The sequence below is a fragment of the Chaetura pelagica genome, unplaced genomic scaffold (assembly GCF_000747805.2).
Source record: "Chaetura pelagica isolate M959 unplaced genomic scaffold, ChaPel_1.0 scaffold275, whole genome shotgun sequence".
NCBI classification, from domain to species: Eukaryota; Metazoa; Chordata; class Aves; order Apodiformes; family Apodidae; genus Chaetura; species Chaetura pelagica.
This window is the reverse complement of record NW_009953486.1, coordinates 2,364,538-2,386,122: the sequence shown is the minus strand read 5'-3', so window position 1 is coordinate 2,386,122 and position 21,585 is coordinate 2,364,538. Positions and strand designations below refer to the sequence as shown.

The window sequence follows — 21,585 nt, the reverse complement described above, 5'->3', positions numbered from 1 at the left end:
GCCCCGGCGGCGCGAGCCGTGGGGCGGCCGAGGCTCCCCCGGGGGACGCGGAGGGTTCCTGGGCGGCCGGAGCTGCGGATGAGCTGCAGCCTTCGGGCTTCTGGCCGTTAGAGTGTCCCTGGTCCGGGGAGCCGAGGCCGGGGCTGCACGGGGAGGCGGCTTCGTTACCGAGCACGCTATGAGTGGGGGTCTGTGACCCTCCTGCCCTTACCCTGGGCTCCACCGGAGCTCTTGTGGGCTGCCCTGGAGCTCTGCAGGCCGTGAGGCAGGTTCAGTGCAGCTCCCTTGGCAAAGGCTGAATTCTGGTGCTGAGAAGAAAGAGCATGACAAGGTTTCTCGTGGCATCTGCTGCTCTTCCTGTCTTTCCAGGATGTCTTCAGGAGCGTTATTTCCCAGCCTGGTGCCAGGGTCCCGTGGCTCTTCGAGCAAATACCTGGTGGAATTTCGGGCAGGGAAGATGTCCCTGAAAGGCAGCACTGTAACCCCAGACAAGAGAAAAGGCCTTGTGTACATCCAGCAAACTGACGACTCCCTCATCCACTTCTGCTGGAAGGACAGGACTTCAGGCAACGTTGAGGATGTGAGTATGGGTCTGTGTTTCAGTGCTGAGGCTCTAAAGTGTGGTCTGTCTTGTTCTCTCGTTCTGCTGGCACTGCTGAACAAGCTTCTCCAAGACAAATTATGATGGGAATGCCAGTTGGGGCTGACAGACCTGCAGTTCCAATATCCCCACTGCTTCTCAGAGCAGATGGAAGAAGATTTGGGGAGAAGGGTAGAGATCTTTGGGGGGCTAAAAGGATTATCCATATGTTACCTCAAATGCTTGTTTCTGCTGCCACATTTTCCAGGATTTGATTATTTTTCCTGATGACTGTGAATTCAAGAGGGTGCCACAGTGCACTACAGGCCGTGTGTATGTATTGAAGTTCAAGGCAGGATCAAAACGACTCTTCTTCTGGATGCAGGTTTGTGGGAAGCCAATAACAAAGGCCTTGGAACAAAATATTCCCAGTTTGCCTCGTACCAAGAGCAGCTTTCTTGCAGGAGCCAAAAACAGACAAGGATGAGGAGCACTGCCGGAAGGTGAACGAGTACCTGAACAACCCACCCATGCCTGGTGCTCTGGGTGGAAATGCAAGTGGAGGCCACGAGCTCTCAGCCTTGGGAGGTACAGTCCATTCTCTGCTCCTTCAGCTCAGAGGCTTTGCTAAAAATGTATTTTTAGAGTGAGCACTTGCAGTTTCCTAGGCAGAAATTCCTGATGACTGTGGAGGGCGAACTGGGGACAATGCAGAAGTGTAAATATGTTTTTAGCAAAATAAACTGTGCTGCTATAATAAGGGTAGGCTGAAAGTTAAGGCTGCCAGAAGAAAATATCTCTTTGTTTCCAGGAGATTCTCTGGAGTCTTACCTCTTTATGAAGCCAAGTTGTATTTATCTTTTATGACCATCACGATTCAGTAAAGACTTGAAACTGTTTTTTCCATGCAGAATGTGATGCCAATTAATCTCCTGCTGTTTGAGCTGGAGTGCTGTGAAAAAAACCATGTGAATATGTTTTGTTTCAGAATGTTTTTGTTTTTAGGTGAGGGGGGCTTGCAAAGCCTTCTTGGAAACATGAGCCATAACCAGCTCATGCAGCTGATCGGACCAACGGGCTTAGGAGGACTTGGTAAAATGCTTTCATATATTTATGCCAAAATGGTATTTTCTCCTGCCAGGTTAAATCTTACCTGACAATATTTTCAGGGAGTGCTGTTGGTTGGAATAGTGCTGCTTTCATGTGAGACAGCAAAGCCCTGCCTCCTAGATGAGCTAAGGGGCAAAGAAGGAGGCAGGAAGTGGAGGGTACCAGGTTCTACACAGCACACCTTAGGGCTTGGCCTGCAAGGAACATTGGTTCTGCTCCTTGCTCTGCTGAAACTTCTTCTTTTCCTCCTCTTTGACATCTCTCCTCTTCCTCCTAAATATCCACTGGAGCAGGGACTGAAAAGCAGGGACTGATCCCTGGTGAATGTCCCAGTTAATAGGCTGTGGAGTTCCTGGTGTTGTCTCTGATCCAGTGAATCTTTGTTGCAAAGTATAAAGAGTTGTAGAGGGAGGCTGGAGTGTGTCTGCCCCGTGACACCCTAGGTAGAGGAGCAGGGCTCAGGTTGGGGCTTTCTCTCCTGATTCTCCTTTTTCCCTGCACTCTTTTCCTGGAGGGGATGAGGTGTGTTGGAGTCTCTGCTGTTGTCTGTTCTTCATGCTCCAGTGGAGCATTTCCTGAGAAATCAGACCCTGGAATGGAAGGAGGCAAGATGATGCTTAGCAGATGGCAGTGGCTAAGGTTGTGTGCTTGAGGATCTGTTTTTGTGGATCTAGCTCATGTCTTTTTAGGTTCAGATGCAAATCTAATGTTAGTGTTGGAAGATTCTGTCTTTTTAGTATGTGTTTGAAAATTACCTTCCTCCTTAAAGCTTCACGTGACTCCTGAGAATGTCTTCCTCTTCATCTCAACACTTTTTCTTAGTGGTTCTTTGCCTTTGCTTCTAGCCATAAGACAGATTGACAGAAGGCTCAACAGTAGCACAAAGAAAACCAGAAAACCATCTGCTTGCCTCTGCAGATGGTGGTTGTGGTCAATCTGTGTGGATCTCTTCCCCCCTTAGCATCTTGTTCTTTGGCATCTGGTTTGCATCTCTCTCAGGACCCTGCCTTTATTGCAAAGCTCCTGCAGCAGAAGATCTTTATGGCTCCTGGGTAAACCTTCCTAGCAAGTACTGGCTGAGCAGAGTAGTGTGTGGTAGAGCCTGCTCAGCTCCTCCTGCTGTCCTGTGGCTGTGGAAGCTCTGAGTAGTGAACATCAGGGTTAGGGGCGTGGTGCTGTGGGCCTGGGCCCTGTACAGAGGGGGTGCTGCTGCCCACCCTGACCTCCAGAGTTCTGCAGCTTCAGATCACCACATGTTTGCTGTGGGAGCACTGTCATTCTGTCCTCTGCTTGCAGGTTGTTCCCAGAAGGCGGGTGATGAATGCAGGTGCTTCCATAGAGATGTGTATCTATTTAGATGTGGTACAAGAAAGTGCTGATGGGAAGTGTGCGACAAACAGGGTGTTTGGCTGATGTGACTCAAAGGCATTGAAGAGGGACAGTCAGTCACTGACAGCTCCAGTGGACCTAGGAGCCAGGCCTTTCCCCAGCTCTTCCTAGATGCTCTTGACTCCTGATGAGTACGTGGTAGTTGGGATGTGAGGATGAAGGAGGCTGGTTCTGATTTCTGTGCATATGGCAGCTGGCTGAAAAGCCAAGTGTTGGTTTCCTGCTGTGTTTCCTGATTGCTGCTCCCATGGGAGCACTTTGTTTGTGTGTGGGGTTGTTCTTACTTTCCTCTATCCATAAAGTTTCAGGACTCTGCTGGTTCTGCTGCTTCTCTGTTAGGTTTGAACTGCAAAACCCGGGGGTGTGGGGAGGCCTGGAGGGGCTCAAAGGCTCTGCCATCTGCTGAGGGCCTTGGGATTAAAGTTGGGAGAAAAGATGGATTTTTGGGACCCAGCAGATAAGAGGAGAGGGCTGTGTTACAATGGCCATGTATATATAGCACAAACTGAATAATTTCATCCTTGTGTACATCTAGAAATAATTTCTAAAATGCATCTCTCAGGCAATTTTCTAATAGGGATGCAAGATCAGAAAATGAACTGTTAATGTACAGAAAGGGGGGGTGGGGTGGCCTGGGCTCTTTCACCCCCCTCCTCCTTTGTTTTAGCAAATAAAACGCTTCAGGTACAAGAGTGACCTCTCTAGAACAGAGAGGTGCAGAAACCCCAGAGAAACAAAAGTCTAAACCTGTTGTTGTTTTATGTTTGCGGAAGGTGGGCTGGGTGCGCTGACGGGTCCTGGGCTGGCCAGTCTCCTTGGCAGTGGGGGACCCCCCACCAGCAGTTCATCATCCAGGTAGGAGGCCTCCTGCTCTGGGCTTGTGTTTCTGTAACAGCAAGTTCTGTGGGAGGAATCCTGGCCCACTGACCAGGAAACACGATGGGAAATGTCTGCTTATTAGCTCTCTAAAATGAGGCGGGGGGGGGGAGCTCCTCTTCTTATAAGGCCTTGACAAGAATCTTTTCAAATACAAGAGGCAAGGCTGTTTTTTGAAGGAAGTTGTCTTCTCCAGCTCTCGCAGCCAGTCAGCTGCTGTGACTCCATCTTCCTCCACTTCTTCTACCCGTGTGACTCCTGCCCCGGCCGTACCTGCCCCGGCCGCCGTCACCAGCCCCAGCCCCGTCCCCAGCTCGGGCAATGGAACCAGCTCAGCCACCAGCCCAACCCAGCCCATCCAGCTGAGTGACCTGCAGAACATTTTAGCTACTATGAATGTGCCATCTGGAGCAGGAGGACAGCAAGGTAACTGTTCTGACCCGACAGCTGTTGCATCCAGGAGTTCTTTGGAGCTGTTTTGCTGTCCTCGAGGGAGGGAGGGAGGCTGCTCTCAGTGTGCTAACTGCATTTTAAGACTCCTCTGACTAGATCTTTTGGTTTCTGTGACAAAATGTGGGGCTTTGTGCAGAGTCTTAACAGCCAATCATTTATTTCCTTCCTAGTTGACCTGGCAACTGTTCTGACTCCCGAGATAATGGCTCCCATCCTGGCCAATGCTGAGGTCCAGGAGCGGCTGATGCCGTATCTTCCCTCGGGGGAATCTCTGCCCCAGACTGCAGAAGAGATCCAGAACACCCTGACGTCTCCTCAGTTTCAGCAGGTAGATGCCTGGCTCACGGGCAGTTCTCCTTCCTTCCTCCCCCTGCCTCATGGCTCACCCTGCCCTGCTTTTCCACGTGCCTGACACTTCAGAGTGGGAAGTTGCTCAGTAGATGTGGAGAGGAGGAGGAACAGGGTTTAACGGCGCACTAGCTCTTCCTTCCTGCAGTCACCCAAGGGCAGATCAGAATGGTTTTTTACTTTTTCTTTTGGAATTGGGCTTTACCTTCCTCTTCACTATAAGCACTATCTGGCACATGGCAGGAGTAGCAAATCCATTGTTCCCTGGCAGGGTGGCTCGTTGGCAGTTTCCTTGCAGGCCATTCCATGTGATGAAGCACGTGGAAGGGAAGACAGATGCTCCTGTTTACAGCACTGCATCCCTCATTTCTCTTGAAACTCGTACTTAATTCCAGGACTGTCTGTGTGATTAAAACTGGGGTTTTACAGGCCAATTTGAACTACACTGATTGATTGAGATCTGTCAATTTGAAAAATTTCAGTGGCCAGGACGACTGTTTCTAGTTTAAACTACAGGAGCTCTTTTGTGCAGACAAGGCTTGGAAGCCAGGGGTGTTTTTAATTTACAATTTGATAGAATATCTGCAGTTAGAGAGAAGTCTATGTGTTCCACACTCCAAACTGACTGGAGATTGTGTCCTAGGGTTTGCTGTGTTGCTCAGTCTAGCAGGGTGCTTGATGGAGCTGGTTTAGAGCAGAAATTGTTCCCCACTGCAGAATGGGCACTGGACCCTTGGGGCAGCAGGTTCAAAGCAGTCACTATGCCTGACAGGGCTGCTCCCCTCACAGGAGCCACCTGGTGCTGGAGAAATGTGATGCAAACTTTTCTTTTCTCATGCTCTTTCAAATTCCCAGGCATTGAGCATGTTCAGTGCTGCCCTAGCTTCAGGGCAGCTTGGCCCACTCATGAGTCAGTTTGGCTTACCCGCAGAGGCAGTAGATGCAGCAAATAAAGGAGGTAAGTTTTGGTGCTGTTGGAAACATGATGAAGTGTTTTATTCAGTTGGGTTGTTTGTTTTGCACTGCAAACAGCCATTGAGTGGGAAATGCAGTGATGATCTGCTGAGTAACTGCCAGAAGCAGCTCTTGCACTGCTCTGTTACAGTGCCAAGGTGTGTGGTACAGTGTGATGTCAGCTGTGCATTCAGCAGCCAGGTTCTGCAGAGCTGTGCTGAGCAGCCGCTGTGCTGTTGTCTTAATAGAGGTGCAAAAGACTCTGGAGATGTCACTGTCACCTTGTTCAGGAATGCCTTTTATGTGGGACTTGGTAATGAGTCATTTGATACTAGCTCTCAGCTGTGGCCTTCAGCACTAGAGGGAAGGAGGGCCGATTTTCCCTGATGAACTCTTAGCATCCATTCCAGGACTGAAGTGAGTCTGGTCTTAGGCTGCCTGTGCACAGAGTTGATGTACCGAAAATCCTGGCTGTGCTGTGTTAGGGGGAGCCAAACGTGTTACATTCTTGCTAATGGAGTCTTACTAAAGCAACTGTTCAGTTTCCAAGTCATGCAGGTTACCCTTGTGTGGACAGTGAACTCCATCCCAGAACGTGCAAAGCTGAATAACTGATGTGTTTAACTTGTAGATGTAGAAGCATTTGCCAAAGCAATGCAGAACAGTGTGAAGTCAGACCAAAAGGAAGGAGACTCCAAGGACAAGAAAGATGAAGAGGAAGATATGAGTTTAGATTAAGTTATTTGCTCTTCCTTTCAGATACTCCTAGATACTAACTTAAGCAACTGCAGTAGGATTACTAACTTCGTATTATGCTTATATAAAATCTACAAATAAAGGAATTTTCTTTATCTGCCATACTGTTTTTTTCTCAGTCTATTCAACATGGACTCAGGCAATACTTACTTTTTATTTTCAGTGGAGTTGCTTGCTGTGCAGTTTTGATGCTTTTGACACCAGGCTAGACTAATTCTTCTGATTTCCTTGTCATAAAAAGGTTGAACACTGGATTATGAAGTAAGGAGCATTTTAAGGACACGCTGCTGGCTGGTTTCGGACCCACCAGGCTGTGCTCTGCAGGGCTGCCAGCTCACTCAGCTGTCCCACAGGTGCTGCTGTGAGGCTTGTCCTGTGCTGCTGCTGCTGCACTTCACCCTTGAACATGAGCAGGTTCAATTCCGGGCCCATCTAGGCGCTGCCACCACTGCTGGCAGAGCAGGAATTTTCCCAGTAGCTCCTGGGAGCTGCTCATGGCAAATAGAACCATAATGTCCCTGTTGTGCCACTTCCTGAGCTGGCAGTTGTTCCTCCTCCAATTCTACATCTTGGACTTGCTCTTGACCAGTAAAGTGAAAGAGAGTAATATAAAACTTTATTTGACTCCAGAGTATGTACCAGTGATTTACAAAGATCATCTTTAATGCTACAACTTAAAAACAGGTCATAATTACATTTGCTTAAGATGGACACGTTAAAAACTCATTTTACAATATTCACCCCTCATAAAAAAGCCCCACAATATAATGATATAAGTTACAAGTCCATTTCAGAAGCAAGATTTTGCCCCCAGGTGGCTATATATATATATATATATATACACACACACACACAAACACACACACACACATATATATAATCTATCTATCTATATATATGAGGTGTAAGTGCACAAGTGAGCTGGGTGTCTTGAGAGGAAAAGGTTTTATTCAAGTGAAGACTGCACTACAACAGGCATGAGTGAGGCTGAGCAGGAGAAGGCAACTGCTGGCAGGACGGGTGAGGGCCAAGTGTCTCCTCTCCCCCAGCCAGACTCAGAGGTAACCTTGATTGATTTATTTATTCCCTTTCAAGAGACTGTTTCTTGCATTACAAAACAGGACTTGAGCCAGTCAGTGTATCTACCAGTGCTGACTGCAGGGAGTCAGATTGGTATTCGTGTCATTCTGATTTACCTCAGCCTCTTCTGTTCCTATTTTTAAATTTTTTTTTCTTATAAATTAATCTGATATGATGCTAATTCTGTGAACAGAATTTTGTCCAAGTTCCCCCTTGCAGAGCTCTTAGAGTAGCAGTGCCAGGTGAACTGCCAGGTGAGCCTGCTCTTGGGGGGGAGGTTAAATGAGTCCTCGCTTATAAAAACACGAAAGTGATGGAATTAATCCAGTTTGTCCTAATTGCATTTATTATAAAACAGGAACTGCCTACAGCCTTTAGCAGAAGACAGTCTGTGTTATTAATAGCCTCAAGTGTTCTGTGAACTAAATCTATGTGCATTGCCAGTGTGGGGTAAAGGGAACAGGATTTAGGACACGATGCAGGGCTGCCATGTGCTTCAGCCTATGCTCTGTGCAGGACAGTTGCTCTTACCAGGAGCCACGTGGCACCATGAGTCCTGTTGCAGCTGCTTGACCACCAGGGAAAGACTCAGACCTGTCTCCACACCTTGCTCCAATGTTTCGGTTATATTTGTGAAAGATGTCCCCAAAGTGCCCCCTTCTCCCCACCTTCCTCCCCTGCCCTCTTGCCCCTTGGATTCATGGCCCCTCTCTGGTTTTGGCCCCGGACTTGCACCTGCAGTCACTGGAGATCAAGTAATGGAGTTAATGCTATGGAGTCGGTGCTGTCTGGGGCCCAGGGAGCAGTGCTGCTTTGTGAGCCAGGCTGTACAGGGAGGTGCACACACTTACAGCACGGGGCACCCCTTGAGGCCAACAGAGCCCCTGGCAGTCCCAGCTTGAGGCAGGTCCAGGTGCCTGCGGTTAATCACCAGGTTCCTCACACAGCCCACGTAATGAGGGAGGGCAGGAAACGGTGACACTGTGCTGGCCTTGTCTGTCTCTGCAGGAGGAACAAGGAAAAGCAACCATTAGTCTGGCTAATAGGAGGGGCACTCTTGTGCCTGGAGTAGTATCTCCTGGGGTATTTTGTTCTGGAGTGCATCTTTCCCAACTCACCTGGCAGCCCTCCCAGGTAGAAAGTCGCCTTTATGCTGGGTGCAGGAGGCTGGGTGGGTCCCACAGTGTAGTTGCCCTCTGTGTCCACATCAACCTGGATTATGTTTTTCCATTTGGTAACTTCAATAGAAAACAAGAGTCAGTGCTGCTGCCTCACCCAGAGAGCAAGTCCACTTTCTAGGGCTGGCAGCAGTGCTAGATCAGAGCAAAACTACTGGGAGGGCCAGAGGATGCAAATCCTCAGCACCTGTTCCATAGCAAACCCATTCCAGGCAGGGTTCTGCCCATACAAGTGTGAATCCTGCAATCCCTTATCCCAGCTGTGAGCTTTGTCCAAAGGGCTCAATCTGTGCAATTCAGGCTTTTCCTTTCAGGACATCCCTGGATGGAGCTGAGGTCAGGATTGGCACAGCAGGACTGTGGAAAATCCCTGGCCTTGCTGGCTGCTCCATGACCTGGGGGAACACCCCTGCCCCTCCTGCCCACCAGCTGACAGCACTAACAGGATCAGGCAAGGACTCCTAATGAGGAAATCAGTTAATAGCAGCTACAATCTTCCAAATTAAGTGTGTACAGGTGGGAGCTGGGGTTTAAATACCCAAGAAAGTGCCCCAGGATTCCCCCAGAAGATGTGGGCTGAGCAGCAGGAGTGGAGCAGCTCCCCAGGGCCAAGTGCTGCCTGTCACCTCACCTGCAATGCTGTGCCACTGCCCGTCGCAGAGAGAGGGGCACGTCACCGACGCGGAGAATTCGTCAGCCCCGGGGTTTGCCCTCACAGTGACCTGGTGTGTGAGAAAACCCAGAGTTCAGTGAGCTGAGCAGGAGCTTCCTCAGAAATACCTGTGGGGGAAGCCACTCTCCCACTACCTTTGTCTCCTCCATGTACAGCAGGAGATGGTGGCTTCTCCTCGTCCCAATGTGGAAGATGAGGCCAGAGGCACTGCGGGGACGGACCTCCAGTGTCACCTCCAAGTCCTGCTCGGTTGCTACCGCATCAGCTGGAAGAGAAATACTGCTGGTGAGGAGGGGGACAAGGGACCTCCCGTGAGACGTGCCCCTCCCAGTCCCCAGGGCTGTGGGAGCCAGCCCAGGCTGCTGTGGGGTACCTAGGACGACGGACCCGCCATCGGCAGCAAAGAAGGCTCCGGTCTCCAGGGCGCCCTCGTAGCATGGGGTCACCCCGAAGGCGTGCGAGGGGGGACCCAGGGGCCTCCCGTCCAGCTGTGGGTTCCTCAGGCAGCCATCGAAGCTGGAGGCTGCTGCAACCTGTGGAGAGGGACCACCAGGGTGAGTGTGGAGGGGTCAAAAAAGGGCAGGCATGGGACAATGCCATGGGATGGGGAGCTGTCTGGGTGGGGTGATGCCACGGGATTACCAAGCCCTTACCGGTATGTGAGCCTTGGCTTTTCCAGCTGGGATCCCACCCACATACAAGGGGGTCCGGGCCACAAAGAGCCTTGCAGTGGCTGCTGCAGCATCCTGGGCTCTCAGCCCATCAATGACCAGCTGGGCTCGGCTCTGGTCTCTGCTGAAGAAGACCTGCAAGGACCAAGGGTCAGCATCAGAGCTGGGAGGAGCCCCAGGGAAGGGAGATCTCAGCTCAGAGGTTCAGCCAGCCTGGCTGTGTTTTTGCAGCCCTCTTTGCTCCCAGGGGATCGTGGGTGTTCTGTGTAGAATCAGGAAGATTCCTGCACAGGAACCCAGCAATGGGGGGTGCTCACAGGAGCAACGTGGCTCAAGGAGACCCTGCTGAGCCCTGACCCTCCACTCACCGTGTGCCACCTCCGGTCCCGGTACTTGTCTTTGCTGCGGATGCGCAGCCGGCGCCTGCCAGTGTCCACCAGGAAGACAAAACGCCCGTTGGAGACAAAGAGAGCCATGAAGGTGCCTCTCTCACCCGCCACATAGAAGAGCAGCCCACTGGAGGAGTTCAGCTTCACCTCCAAGGAGAAATGGGACCTGCAGGGACAGCGAGGTAATGGGAGCATCTTGCTCTCCCACAGCTACAGGACACCTGTGCTCCAAGCAATGGTCCCCGGAGCTGAGCGTGTGTGGGGTGGGCATGGGGTGAGCCTCACCTCTGGCCAAAGGAGGCTGGGATCTCCTGGAACTCCCAGCGACTGCTTGGGGCACCCCCGAAGCGGAAGGTGCCCCCGGCTGCACGGGGCTGTGGGTGCAGCTGGCAGAGCCCATCGCGGTCGTGGCGACGGTCCTTGGAGGCAGGCTTACCTGGCACCTACACAAGATGCACCAAGGAAAGCAGTGAAGTCACCATCCCTGCAGGTGTCACGGGGCAGAGGAGCTCAGTGAGAAGATGGAGAGGAGGATGTGGGAAGTTTTGGCAGCACCTACTACCTTAGATTTCCGCCTGTCCTTCTTTGGAGTGACTCTGAGCTGCTGTGGCTGCTCGCCCCAAGGACAGCTCATGGTGATGTTGACATTCTCCACGTTCTGCTGCAGGTCCACCACCATCTGTGGCTCTGACATCCTACAGGCAAAGAGAAGGGGTCCCATCACCAGGCCAGCCAGGAGGCAGGCAGGGGCAGAGCCCTGCTCTCTGGTAAGTGGCACAGCAGCACTCACCGCTTGACAAAGACATTCCCAATGCAGCCAGTGAGGTTGCTGAGGGCACCTGGCCCTGGCAACCCCCCAAGCTGGAAGAGCCGCCGCTCATCCTGCCGGCGCTGCCGCCGGCCGGGCCCAGGACCTGCTGTGGTGTCCTGCAGCTCATCATCCACGTACAGCCGGACCCTGTGGGGACACAGCAGCTTGGGCCAAGCGTGTCCCCATGGCCATCAGCCACCCCCATGCACCTCCAGGACACCTACCCACGGGCATCGCTGTAGAAGGCCACGTAGTGGACCCTGCCATCTGCATAGGCATTTTCAGTGGTGACTTGGGTTTCCAGCAGATTCAAGGTCAGCTGTCCCCTCTGGAGGGACACCTGGCATGTCCCCTCCTGTAGAAAGCATGGCCACATTGCTGCTCATCAGCTGAACCCCAAGGAAGGGCCCATTTCCCCACCACCCTCCAGGAGCTCAGGGTGGAAATTTCACAGTGGATTCACTCCCTGGTCCCACCAAAATCCCTCCTTTCCCCAAGGGAGAGCAGCACCCTCCCCAGGGCAGGAGCAGATGTTTCTGCCCTGCTGCTGCGAGACCCGGGGGGCCTGCAGGTGCCCACCTGGGTGGTGTGGTGGTAGAGCAGCCCCTCGCTCTGGCTTGTCTGGAAGCCGAAGCCGCTGTAGAAGTCCTGCAGCCCTGGCACATCCTTCAGGGCCAAGGTCAGGAAGCCATGGCCATGGACACTGACTGAGCGAGCCACCTGCAAGGAACACCATGGAGGTGAGAGCCTGGTGCTGGTGTTGCAGGGTGCTAGAAGGGTGACTGAGGTGCCCAGGTTCTCGCTGGGTCTGGCTGGTGCTATGGCCAGTCTTGTGGAGCACCTTGCCACAGCCCCCCTGCGCTGAGGACCTGGGGGGTTTATACTTGTTTCTGCCTGGAATGGAGATGGGGCCTGTCCTAGAGGTCCTGTGCTCCTTTCCCTGACAGGTCCTTTCCCTGGCACGCTGGCCAGGCTGCCAGGACTTTGTGCTTACCAGGAGGTCCGAGGTGCACCCGTAGCTCACGCCAACGGTGCTCATGCGCTTCAGGTCAACGTATTTGCCAAGAGCCTTCAAGCCCTTCATGCAGCCCCGGATGGGCCCACCCGTGGGGAAAAGTGCTTTCAAGCTGCAAGAGAAGAAGCAGTGTTATGAGGACAGCACCAGGCAGGATCCAGCCCTGGGCAGATTCTGGACGTGCTGCCCTTCAAATGGAGTGTCTGGGAAGGACCCATGATGGCCACAGTGCATCTCCAGTGCCTCAAGCACAAGGCTTCTCCAAAGCACCCAGCAGGGCAAAGTGACACCCACCAGCATCTCATCCCTCACCAGGAGATTTACTACACTCAAAAGCTCATGGTGATGGACAGGAAGAGGACATCTCCCCCTAGAGCTTCAGCAGGGCCCCAACAGCCCTGAATGTGGCTGAGAAAGGGCCAGGGCCACCACCAGGGCCACTGGAGGGGAAGATTTGGACTGTCCCACCTCACCGCTGGCTGAACCCACCTGGGTGGCAGCACATCTGGGGGCACACCACCCAGGTAGTAGGAGACAGCATTCTCCAGGGAGTTCTCCTGCTCAACCATGAAGATGGTGAGGCGCTCCAGCCGCACCAGGATGCGCTTCTTGTTGTTCATTTTGAGAAGGAAAATCTGGATCTGGAGACAGAGGAGACAAATAGTCTGCCAGCCTGGGGCAATTAGTTCCATCACAGAGGGCAGCATGAAGTGTTCAGTCCATGGCTCTAATCAAAGAACATCTTGCAGCTCTCCCCCACCCAAAACAAGGGTCCAGGTGTCCCCCTTTCCACTGGGCAGGGGCTGCTCCCCCTTACCGCTTTGTTTGTGGTGCTGCTGACGGTGAGGGAGGAGGAGTTGCTGCTGGGTTTTGCCATCTCCAGGCCAGTGCTGAAGTCATAGTAAAGCACCAGCTTTCCATCCCGGATGGCCAGGCACAGGAACTGACCCTAGGGGAGGCAGAACAGACACTCAGCCCCATGTCCTGGTGTCTATCGTGCAGCCATGGCACTGAGCCCAACATGCCCTTTTGCACTGGTGGGAGCAGGTCCCACTGCTGGTGCCTTGACCCATCACTGAGACAATTATTGGTGATTTATCCCCAAACAGCAGCCCTCTGCTGGGGCACAGGGATGGCACCACAAGGCTAGAAATCCTTCTTGCAGCACTTGCTTTCCCCAGGGAACCCTGGCCCAGCTTGGAGGGTCTGTGTGTGAGTGCTCTTGGAGTCTGGGGGAGTCCCTCCAGCACCAGAGAAGCCATTGTCCCTGCTGTGTGTCCAGCCCTCTTGTGGCTTTTAACAACAGTGCAGAAATGCTGCTCCAAGTAGCACTGCCATCTCCAAAGCACTTTTCTCCCCAGGGGATCCTGAACTGGGAATGCCTGCAAACGGGGCTGGGATTGTCCTAGCCCACTGGCTGAGGGGTGAAGGCTCCCTAGGGGAGCAGGCACCTGCCTGATTCTCCAGGAAGAAGAGGATGCCGTTGTAGGAGACCACCCGGATCTCCTGCTCGAAGCGCTTGGTTGTGCCATATTGGCTCTCAAACTTGATCTCTGCGTAACCGGTGCCATCAAAGTAGGAGCCGTCAGTCAGCCAGGGGTCTCCTGTGGACTTGGACCTGAGCCATGCAAGAACATGCCCAAGGCATCACTCCAAAGCCAACTGTCATGCTCTGGGGTGGCCAGGAGTCAGGGTAAGCACCGTGGACCAGAGCTGCCTCTGAGCTGCACAGTGGCCTACCTTGCACAGGGCTTCTCAGCAGTTGTGTCCACCTGGAAGTTGTGTTGGAAGTTGTAGAGACTCACCACCTCCTCGTTCAGGGTGTCCAGCTCCAGGCACCCGCGGTAGTTGGGGTAGCGCAAAGTGGGAGGAGGCTGGGAATGAAACCAAGGAGTTTGGGCAACTTTGATCCTGGTTTTCCCATGGAATGAAGGGTTTTCCCCCCACAAGAAGCTCCAAAGGTATCACTGATACCTCCTAGAATACCAAGCCCCCCTCCTTGTTGCCTGTCTCACCGTGAAGCTGGAAGGGTAGCCACCCACGTAGAAGACAACATTGCGTGGGTCGAGGTTGAGCAGCCCCTGCTCCCCCTTGGCCACACTCTCTCCCTTGGTCTCGTGCACCGTCTGCCTCTCCACGATCACTGACATGTGCCCATACTGCAGGATCCTGCAGCAGGGAGGGATGGTCAAGACACAATAAGACCCTCAAAGAGGAGCAAACCCTGCCCTCCCTGAGCAAAGGGCCTCCCCACACAGCCTTACTAAAAAGGGGTGCACCTCCCACTGGGGACAGTAGCAGTGCATTGAAAGGAGTCAGTGCTCATGTTATCAGCACTGCTACAAGGCTGAATGGACCCCTCCATGATAAGCTTCATCCTTCCTCTCCTGCAGAAACATTGGTAAGACACCCTCTCCCTGCTAGTTTTGATCATTTCAGGATGACTGGATGATGGATCCAAAGCAGTTCTGCAAGCTCAGGGTCTGTCTGGGCTTGGGCTTAGCACTGCCTGCACCTACTGCAAGGACAGCCTTCTGCAGAACTTCCTTGGGAAGTGTCCCATCAGTCTCCTACCTGTTGATGCTGATGGTAGCAAACTGTTCTCCAATATCCTCGTCGACGGTGAGAGAGGCTGGCTCCTCATTGCCCAGTTTGTAGACCCACTGAACTTTGTGGTCCTTGAGCACAATGCCCAGGTAGTCTCCAGTGGCCTGGACACCAGGAGAGACAGAGCTAGACGTTGTCACCAAGTGATGCTCTCCCCAGCACTCCCAGGCCTGCAATGGCCCTGTCTCACCTCCTGGCTGCCCAGGTACAACACAAACCGCCCCTCCTCTGCCCCGTCCTGCCGCCGCTGCCGGCTCCTGGGCTCGGGGTTTTGGATGTAGAATTTGAGGGATGTATAGGCTGCCAAATCCTGAAGGTTACTGGGCATCCGGACCTGCACACCTGTGCTGCCATTGAACTTCATGGGGACTTTCACCTGGAGGGAAAGAAACCCACTTACTGTTGCTGCCTCTCTTTGTCATTGCCAGCTCCACCAAACCATTCTCTCTGGAGTCTTCCAGTGAGAAAAGGACCCTGCCTGGTGGCCCCAGCACTCTTCTAGATACCCTTTCTTTCCATTTGCATACCACCCAGAGGTAAGGCCCTGCCCCCTTGCCCACTCCCTACCTTGCTGGCAGCGTTCCTCGCCTGTGTGATGAGCTGCCGGATCCGCACGATGTTCTCTGACACGGTGGCATTCTTGTTCCTCCTGTTCTCCAGGTTGCTCAGCTTCTCCAGCAGCAGTGGGATGGTGCTTTCCAGGCTGGACACTGGGGTTGGAGAGGAGTCAGGGGTTTTGAAGGTTAGTGTGGAAGGGAGATGTAAAGCTCAGGCAGTTTTGTGACATGCAAGTCAAAGCAGTGGCAGCTGGGAGCAGAGTCACAGAATGATCTCCTAAATCCAGCAGCCTTGATGAGGGGTTGTGAATGTGCTCTAGTACATGCAATGTCCTGCAGTAAAAGTACAGGTGGCACAGATGCTGCAGGGAGAGGAAAAGAATAAAGGGACAAGACTTAAAGCACCCTGTACTGGCTCCTGCCTGCCTCTGCTCTTGATCTGGAGCTGCCAAGCACAGCTTCCAAAAACACAGAGCTCTCTGGGGACATCTCTCCATGCACTGGCTCATGCCAGACTCAGCCTTGGTAGCCCAGCACTCACCAGATTTCCTGGCATCCTGGACTGCCTGGTTCAGGTCTTCATTTCGAAGGTCTCCATACTGCTCTTTCCACTCATCCAGGTTCTTCTTCATGGAGCTCAGTGTATCTTCCACTCTTGCAGCTGTTTCGTTGGCCTCAGCAGCTGCTGCTTTGGCATTCTGGATCATCTCTTTTGTGTCCTCTGGAAAGAAAGGAGAAATATCTCTGGGATGTCCAGGATTGAGGAGCAAGCACCCTTGGGTCACAGCCTGAGCCTGAGGAAGGGAGCAGGGAGAACCAAGTCTAGCTATCCTGGGACAAACCTTGGTCCCTGCCCAGCATGTCCTGCACAGATTTGAGCTGGCTCAGGAGCTGATCCTTCTTCCTGCGGAGGTCAGCCAGCTTGTCCTTTGCTGTCTGCAGAGTGCCTTTAATAGCTGCAATTAAATATATGCATATGTGATGTGTTGGATTTCAGTCCAACCCGAAGGACATCACACCCTGCAAGGAGCCTCTCTCACCCCCATTGAGTTTCCTCTGCTCTCTCCTCACAGCCTCCTCCAGGTTGCTGCTGTTCTGCTTCAGCTCTTTAGAGATGGCCCCGAGATTTTCTGATATGACATTCTGTAAAACAAACGTGCATTGCCTGGGAGTGTGAAGAGGAGTTCCAGTCTCTGGCCCTGACTGCACACAAAAATGCTTGCTCAGACAACTGGAGTGGGGTGTGCTGGGGTGACCCAAACCCCCAGAGCCTGGCCCCAGCCATGGCAGAAGCTCTGCTTCCTGGCACAGAGCAAAGTGCTCAAGTCTCAGAGGGAAGGGGCAGCAGAGCCTTGCATATGGGTGAGAAAAGCTGGAGGACTATAGAGGGAATTTGGCTTTCACTCATCTTCTCAGGGCTCCCCACAGCACCTACCATCAAAGCCTCCCCAGCTGCCTCATCAGCATCGTGGGCTGCTCGCTCAGCTTTTTTCACAGCTTCAATGATGCTGGCGTAGGCGTTGGAGGCATCAATCGCCCGCTGGATGAAGCCATCCTGGTTTGTGCCCTGGATAATGCTGTGTTGGAAGATGAAGCCATCAAGTCCACAGGTACTACTCAGGCTGGGCTCTTGCCCATGAATCCCCAGAAAAATCCCTTTAAGCTCCTCATCACAATATGTTCTCCAGGATAAAGATTTGGACATGGCACTCCACTGCTCCCCTGTTATGGTGTGTTGCTTCAGTTTCCCATCCCCAACTGCAGTAGGAGATGGCCTGACTACTGAGTGTCAGGACCAGTGCCTCACCTGGACAGGTTCCTTGCAAGCTCATCCAGGAGCCGGGCATGCTCCTCTGCCTGCTCCACAATGGGGATCTTGCTGCTGGCTGGGGAGAACTTCTTGACACGCTCAGTCAGGGGCAGCTTTGCTCCATCCAGCAGGGCTGCCAGCTTCTCGTATGCCTACAAGGACATGCATCCCTCCTGAGGGCTGCCATCTCCTTGCATGCTGCCCATGCTGAAGTACTTCCATCACTCACCTCCTTTGCACTCTCCATCTTCTGTAGGAAGTCAGAGACCTGAGCTAGGGAGTCCTTGGCCATCTTCAGGGTCTCTTGCACCAGTGCATGCTGCTTTTGGAGTTCTTGGCTCTTTTGCTAGACACACAGATGGCAGGGTTAGACATTGGCAGGGTTGGGGTAGTCCCCCCTATCCCTGCATGGTAGTACAGGACCTCCTGGTGAAGGTCTACCTGACTCTCCTCCAGGTTGTTGCGGTTCAGGCTGTTCAAGTCCTCTGTCTGCCTGGTTTTGTTGACAGCCTCGTTGAGGGCATCGCGCAGGTCCATCAGCTGGGAGCTGTGCTGTGCCAGCCGCTCCCGGATGCTGCTCACCAGGTCCTGGTTGGACTCCCAGCGGGCGTGCAGCTCGCTCTTCACCCGATGCAGCACTGAGGATGGAGGGGATAAGAACCTGTGGCTAATTCATTCTCCTGTGGTAAAGGCTCCTTCTGTACTTGGCTGTGGAAAAGCCTGGTTCTGGTCTCACTTGCCAGGTGTCAAGGCCATAAATTATCATCTTCCCTGCCCCTCCTTCAGCCTGGATAGCACAGGATCTCATCCAAAATTATCTCCCAACTGACAAGTGCTGGATTGCTCCCTACAGTGCCAGTGTGCCTGGTGATGCAGGGGAGCTTTATGTCGGAGCACAATCCAAGCCCTTGCTCCTGCAAGGGATGCCCTCAGGATGGCAGAACTGCTGAGGGTGGTGAGCTGATGGTTGTTAGTCTAGACCCCTTCCCTAGGACAGTGAACATGAAGAAACTTGTTCACATCCACATGTGATGCACACACAATAATGGTAGCTCCTGGTTCTAAGGATTGTCATTTCCAGACATCAAAGAGAACTACCCAGCTTGTACAATCTGCTCTAAGATTCACCTTAGGGAGAAGGAGCCATAAATGGAGCATCACAGGGGACTCTCAAACTACAGTAAAACTTTTTGGGAATGGCCTGTTGTAGTAACAGCACTCTCCAAACCAGACCATGACATATCATGTTCACATGGGCTCCAAGTCAGGCCTTGAGGAATAGCTAGACCCAGCAGGATCTGTGCAGCCCTGTCCCATGTCACTGAGTCAGACTCACACTTCTGAGCCTCCTTGTGCTCACGACTTGCCAGCTCCTCCTGGCTGCCCAGGTTCCGCTCCTTCATCTCCCTCAGCATTCTTTCCACCTCAGCCATCTTCTGCCGAAACTCCTCAGTGGAGGTGGTGCTGGCATTTGCTGCCCCAAACCTGGCCTTCTGCTGCAACAAGTCTGCAAAGAAATCCAGATCCCCTGTTAGCATTAACCAACTCAGGTCCTTGAGATCCTTCCTTTCTTACCTCACCCTCAACAAACTGCAGCCAGCTCTCAAGCAGTACTCAGGAACCCAAATTGCTGGAGACCACCAGAAGTTCTGCCCCATGTTTCTGTCTCTGTTACAGTAATACATGCTACATCCCAAGCGTTATTTGTGGCTTTTCCCCTTCTCCTACATTGAGTCCCTCCCTGTTTTGCTAAATCTCTCCTGAAGCACTAGTGTAGGTTGCCTCAGTTTGATGCATTTTAATAACATTTGTGCAAGTTTAATGTGTTTTTGTCAAAGATTGTGTTTAGCCAAACAGACTCACACTGAGCCTGGTCTACCTGAACAGCCACAATTCTGCAGGGATCTCCATTTCATTTGCATCTCCCCTTGTTTTCTCCACGGCTCTTTCTTAGTGATGCCATACCCAGTGCTGTTTGAAAGCAAGAGCATGACATTCCCAGCAGGAAAAACTCACAAAGCAGAGACATTTATTTACCTACCTGTAATGCCTTTCTGAATGCTTTGGATATTTAGCAGGAGCTGCTCCCCTCTCTGGTAAGTATCTCTTATGTGCTGCTCAATCCGGTTTGCTTCTCTGTGAGTCATTGTCATCTACAACAAACAACACTGGCTTAGCTGAAGTATGAGATCATGTTTTATGTGATCTGTCAGCAGGAAGGATTTTCCCAAAAGGCACATAAGGCTTGGGAATGTGGAGCTTTTGAGGTCCTTGAACCATGGCTCCTCGCAGCTTTCAAAGCCCTCATTTTAGGTAAAAGGATGGACTCACTCTCTGGCAAAGGAAGACAGAGAAATACCCTACTTTGTGCTGCAGTGCATTGAGGTCCTGTGTGAGGTCCACATTCTCATCTTCCAGCTCATCAGCCCTTTGTCTGATCTTGCTCCTGGCTCTCAGGTATTCACGCAGCTGATTCTGGAAAAAAAGAGCCAAAATCAGACCAGTGGGCCATGAAACATGGGCAGAAGGTGACGTTAAGGCATTCACACACCATGATGGTAGCCATAGTGCTGTTGAGACTATGGAGGCGAGCCCAGGCGATGGAGCTGGCGTTGAGGTTGACCAGCTGGCTACGAATGGAGGGGAAGGACATCTCGATGCTCTGCAGGTCCTCCAGCAGGAGCAGAACACAGCTGTCACACACTGCCAGGGAGTGGAGCAGTCAGCAACGGGTGCTTTTCTGGGGCTTCCCTCACTTTCCCCAGGACAGGGGATAAGATAAGGATACAGACCTTCACACCTCATGCTGTCTGGACCATTTGCCACGGGGATCTCATACTGGTGCATGCAGACATCACACTGCTTCCCTGTCAGCCCGTTGGAGCAGGTGCACTCCCCCGTGCGCGGGTCGCAGGAGCCCCCTCTGCACTCACACTCTGCCAGGATTAACAACAGGAAAATGCCCACGGCATCATTTGCTGCTGTTGGCACCCCGGAGGGAGGGGAAGGGGTGGTTTTATTGCAGCTGTGCAACTGCACCCCTGCTTATCTCCATGCCACGGCTGGGGGTTTCCCTGCACAACCTAACAACACGCAGAGGAACTCAGCAGCCGGCTGTTTTCCACTTTTAACAACTCAACACACGTGCCACCAAAGCCTTCTCCCGCTCCTCCACGTGTGGGATCCAGCACCCAGGAAGCAGGACTCCCTCGTGCAGCCTCTCTGGCTGAAGCCCCAGTAGCCCGGGGCGCACTGCTGGCAGCGCGCGCCGCTGACGCCGGGCAGGCAGCTGCACTGGCCGCTCTGCGCGTGGCAGCCACTCCCCACAGCGCCCACGTCGCAGTCACACCGCCGGCAGCCGGAGCATCCCTCGAAGCCATAATACCCCTCCTAGGGAAAACAAGAGCAGTGGGTGCCCTGTTCAGTGAGAGGGCATGTGTGCCTCCCTCCCAAGGCAGGCTGAGGCCACGCGGGACCCCTGTCTTGCTTCCTAAGAGTGTTCTGAGCACCGCAAAACTTGCAACAACACGGCAAAGATGTGGTGATGCCACGAGAGCCCAGAGACAGAATCACAGAATCAACAAGGTTGGAAAAGACTTTCAAGATCATCAAGTCCAACCGTGATGGCAACAACAACACACCACAGCACTGCACTGCAAACCTCCCCTGCAATGCCTGCAGGCAGGGAACTGGGGTTATTGCAGTCTCCTGAAGGCCATTGCATGGCTGCCCAGGCTGCAGCTGGATGCTGCCCCCATCGCCTTCTGCCAGATCTTTAACAGGCTCACCATGCACAGGCAAATCATGCTAATCCAGTCTTAAGCACCTGGCTGCCAGCACTGCTCTGCTCACAGACCAGGGGATGACATACTGGACTGCCCCTCATCCCCATGCCAAGGACAGTCTCCCAATATCCAGGTGGCCCTCACCTCGCAGCGGTCACAGTGCTGGCCTGTCACTCCAGTCTTGCAGAAGCAGTGGCCAGTTTGTGGATGGCAGGACTCTGTCCCACAAGGTGAACAGTTGCACTCTGCCAGGGAAAAATACACCCAGTTAATATGCCAAGGAGATTGCTCAGGCACTCACAAACCTTATTCCTGACAGGGAATCCTATTTTTTCCTTATCTATCACAGTCAGAGTGAAGATGGAAACACTCCCTCCTCTTGGATTTGCTCCTGTTCACAATTTATTCCTATGACACCTGCCCAGGGCAGATGCCACTTTTGAGCTGCTGCTGCTACTCAGAGGGAGATGAGCAGTGCTGGGAGTGGGCTGTGCAAACTCATGCTCCCCAGCCAGTGCCAGCACCACTGCTGCAGTAGCTGCT

General features: G+C 52.8%; 2 protein-coding genes across 3 annotated transcripts in view; one reads left to right on the top strand and one right to left on the bottom strand.

The window, feature by feature from the left end:
• The first annotated feature begins 366 nt into the window (after positions 1 to 366).
• ADRM1 (adhesion regulating molecule 1) lies at positions 367 to 6,570 on the top strand. Of its 2 annotated transcripts, XM_009998618.1 has the most exons (9): positions 367 to 580; positions 849 to 965; positions 1,045 to 1,168; positions 1,586 to 1,672; positions 3,853 to 3,934; positions 4,152 to 4,381; positions 4,579 to 4,736; positions 5,612 to 5,714; positions 6,342 to 6,570. In XM_009998618.1, the coding sequence occupies exons 1-9, from the start codon at positions 371 to 373 to the stop codon at positions 6,446 to 6,448; spliced, it is 1,218 nt and encodes a 405-aa protein (XP_009996920.1). In that variant the 5' UTR covers positions 367 to 370; the 3' UTR covers positions 6,449 to 6,570. The 2 variants fall into 2 exon arrangements, with proteins under 2 accessions (XP_009996920.1, XP_009996921.1); XM_009998619.1 differs by lacking the exon at positions 1,586 to 1,672 and having other exon boundaries at positions 4,152 to 4,273; positions 6,342 to 6,568.
• Positions 6,571 to 8,393: 1,823 nt separating this feature from the next.
• LAMA5 (laminin, alpha 5) overlaps positions 8,394 to 21,585 on the bottom strand; it is an 86,180-nt gene continuing 72,988 nt past the window's right edge. Inside the window, exons 46-80 of the mRNA XM_009998736.1 lie at positions 21,187 to 21,287; positions 20,449 to 20,647; positions 20,050 to 20,193; positions 19,809 to 19,960; positions 19,622 to 19,732; positions 19,299 to 19,410; positions 18,594 to 18,764; positions 17,699 to 17,895; positions 17,487 to 17,603; positions 17,255 to 17,409; positions 16,883 to 17,024; positions 16,488 to 16,590; positions 16,290 to 16,403; positions 15,989 to 16,168; positions 15,458 to 15,600; positions 15,081 to 15,266; positions 14,858 to 14,994; positions 14,299 to 14,452; positions 14,024 to 14,157; positions 13,739 to 13,901; positions 13,101 to 13,232; positions 12,773 to 12,924; positions 12,263 to 12,395; positions 11,848 to 11,988; positions 11,493 to 11,623; positions 11,248 to 11,415; positions 11,020 to 11,152; positions 10,743 to 10,900; positions 10,437 to 10,623; positions 10,051 to 10,203; positions 9,771 to 9,930; positions 9,532 to 9,662; positions 9,356 to 9,446; positions 8,665 to 8,784; positions 8,394 to 8,548 (exon numbers count right to left, since the gene is read on the bottom strand). Of these exons, the coding sequence (XP_009997038.1) occupies positions 8,394 to 8,548; positions 8,665 to 8,784; positions 9,356 to 9,446; positions 9,532 to 9,662; positions 9,771 to 9,930; positions 10,051 to 10,203; positions 10,437 to 10,623; positions 10,743 to 10,900; positions 11,020 to 11,152; positions 11,248 to 11,415; positions 11,493 to 11,623; positions 11,848 to 11,988; positions 12,263 to 12,395; positions 12,773 to 12,924; positions 13,101 to 13,232; positions 13,739 to 13,901; positions 14,024 to 14,157; positions 14,299 to 14,452; positions 14,858 to 14,994; positions 15,081 to 15,266; positions 15,458 to 15,600; positions 15,989 to 16,168; positions 16,290 to 16,403; positions 16,488 to 16,590; positions 16,883 to 17,024; positions 17,255 to 17,409; positions 17,487 to 17,603; positions 17,699 to 17,895; positions 18,594 to 18,764; positions 19,299 to 19,410; positions 19,622 to 19,732; positions 19,809 to 19,960; positions 20,050 to 20,193; positions 20,449 to 20,647; positions 21,187 to 21,287 (5,060 nt within the window). The remainder of the gene's footprint in view (positions 8,549 to 8,664; positions 8,785 to 9,355; positions 9,447 to 9,531; positions 9,663 to 9,770; positions 9,931 to 10,050; positions 10,204 to 10,436; positions 10,624 to 10,742; positions 10,901 to 11,019; positions 11,153 to 11,247; positions 11,416 to 11,492; positions 11,624 to 11,847; positions 11,989 to 12,262; positions 12,396 to 12,772; positions 12,925 to 13,100; positions 13,233 to 13,738; positions 13,902 to 14,023; positions 14,158 to 14,298; positions 14,453 to 14,857; positions 14,995 to 15,080; positions 15,267 to 15,457; positions 15,601 to 15,988; positions 16,169 to 16,289; positions 16,404 to 16,487; positions 16,591 to 16,882; positions 17,025 to 17,254; positions 17,410 to 17,486; positions 17,604 to 17,698; positions 17,896 to 18,593; positions 18,765 to 19,298; positions 19,411 to 19,621; positions 19,733 to 19,808; positions 19,961 to 20,049; positions 20,194 to 20,448; positions 20,648 to 21,186; positions 21,288 to 21,585) is intronic.

Excerpts from the sequence above, each read along its gene's own strand:
- ADRM1 (XM_009998618.1), top strand. The coding sequence starts at position 371 with ATGTCTTCAGGAGCGTTATTTCCCAGCCTGGTGCCAGGGTCCCGTGGC. Across the intron at positions 1,673-3,852 it reads AACGGGCTTAGGAGGACTTG|GTGGGCTGGGTGCGCTGACG; the intron begins GTAAAATGCTTT and ends TGTTTGCGGAAG. Across the intron at positions 5,715-6,341 it reads AGATGCAGCAAATAAAGGAG|ATGTAGAAGCATTTGCCAAA; the intron begins GTAAGTTTTGGT and ends TTTAACTTGTAG.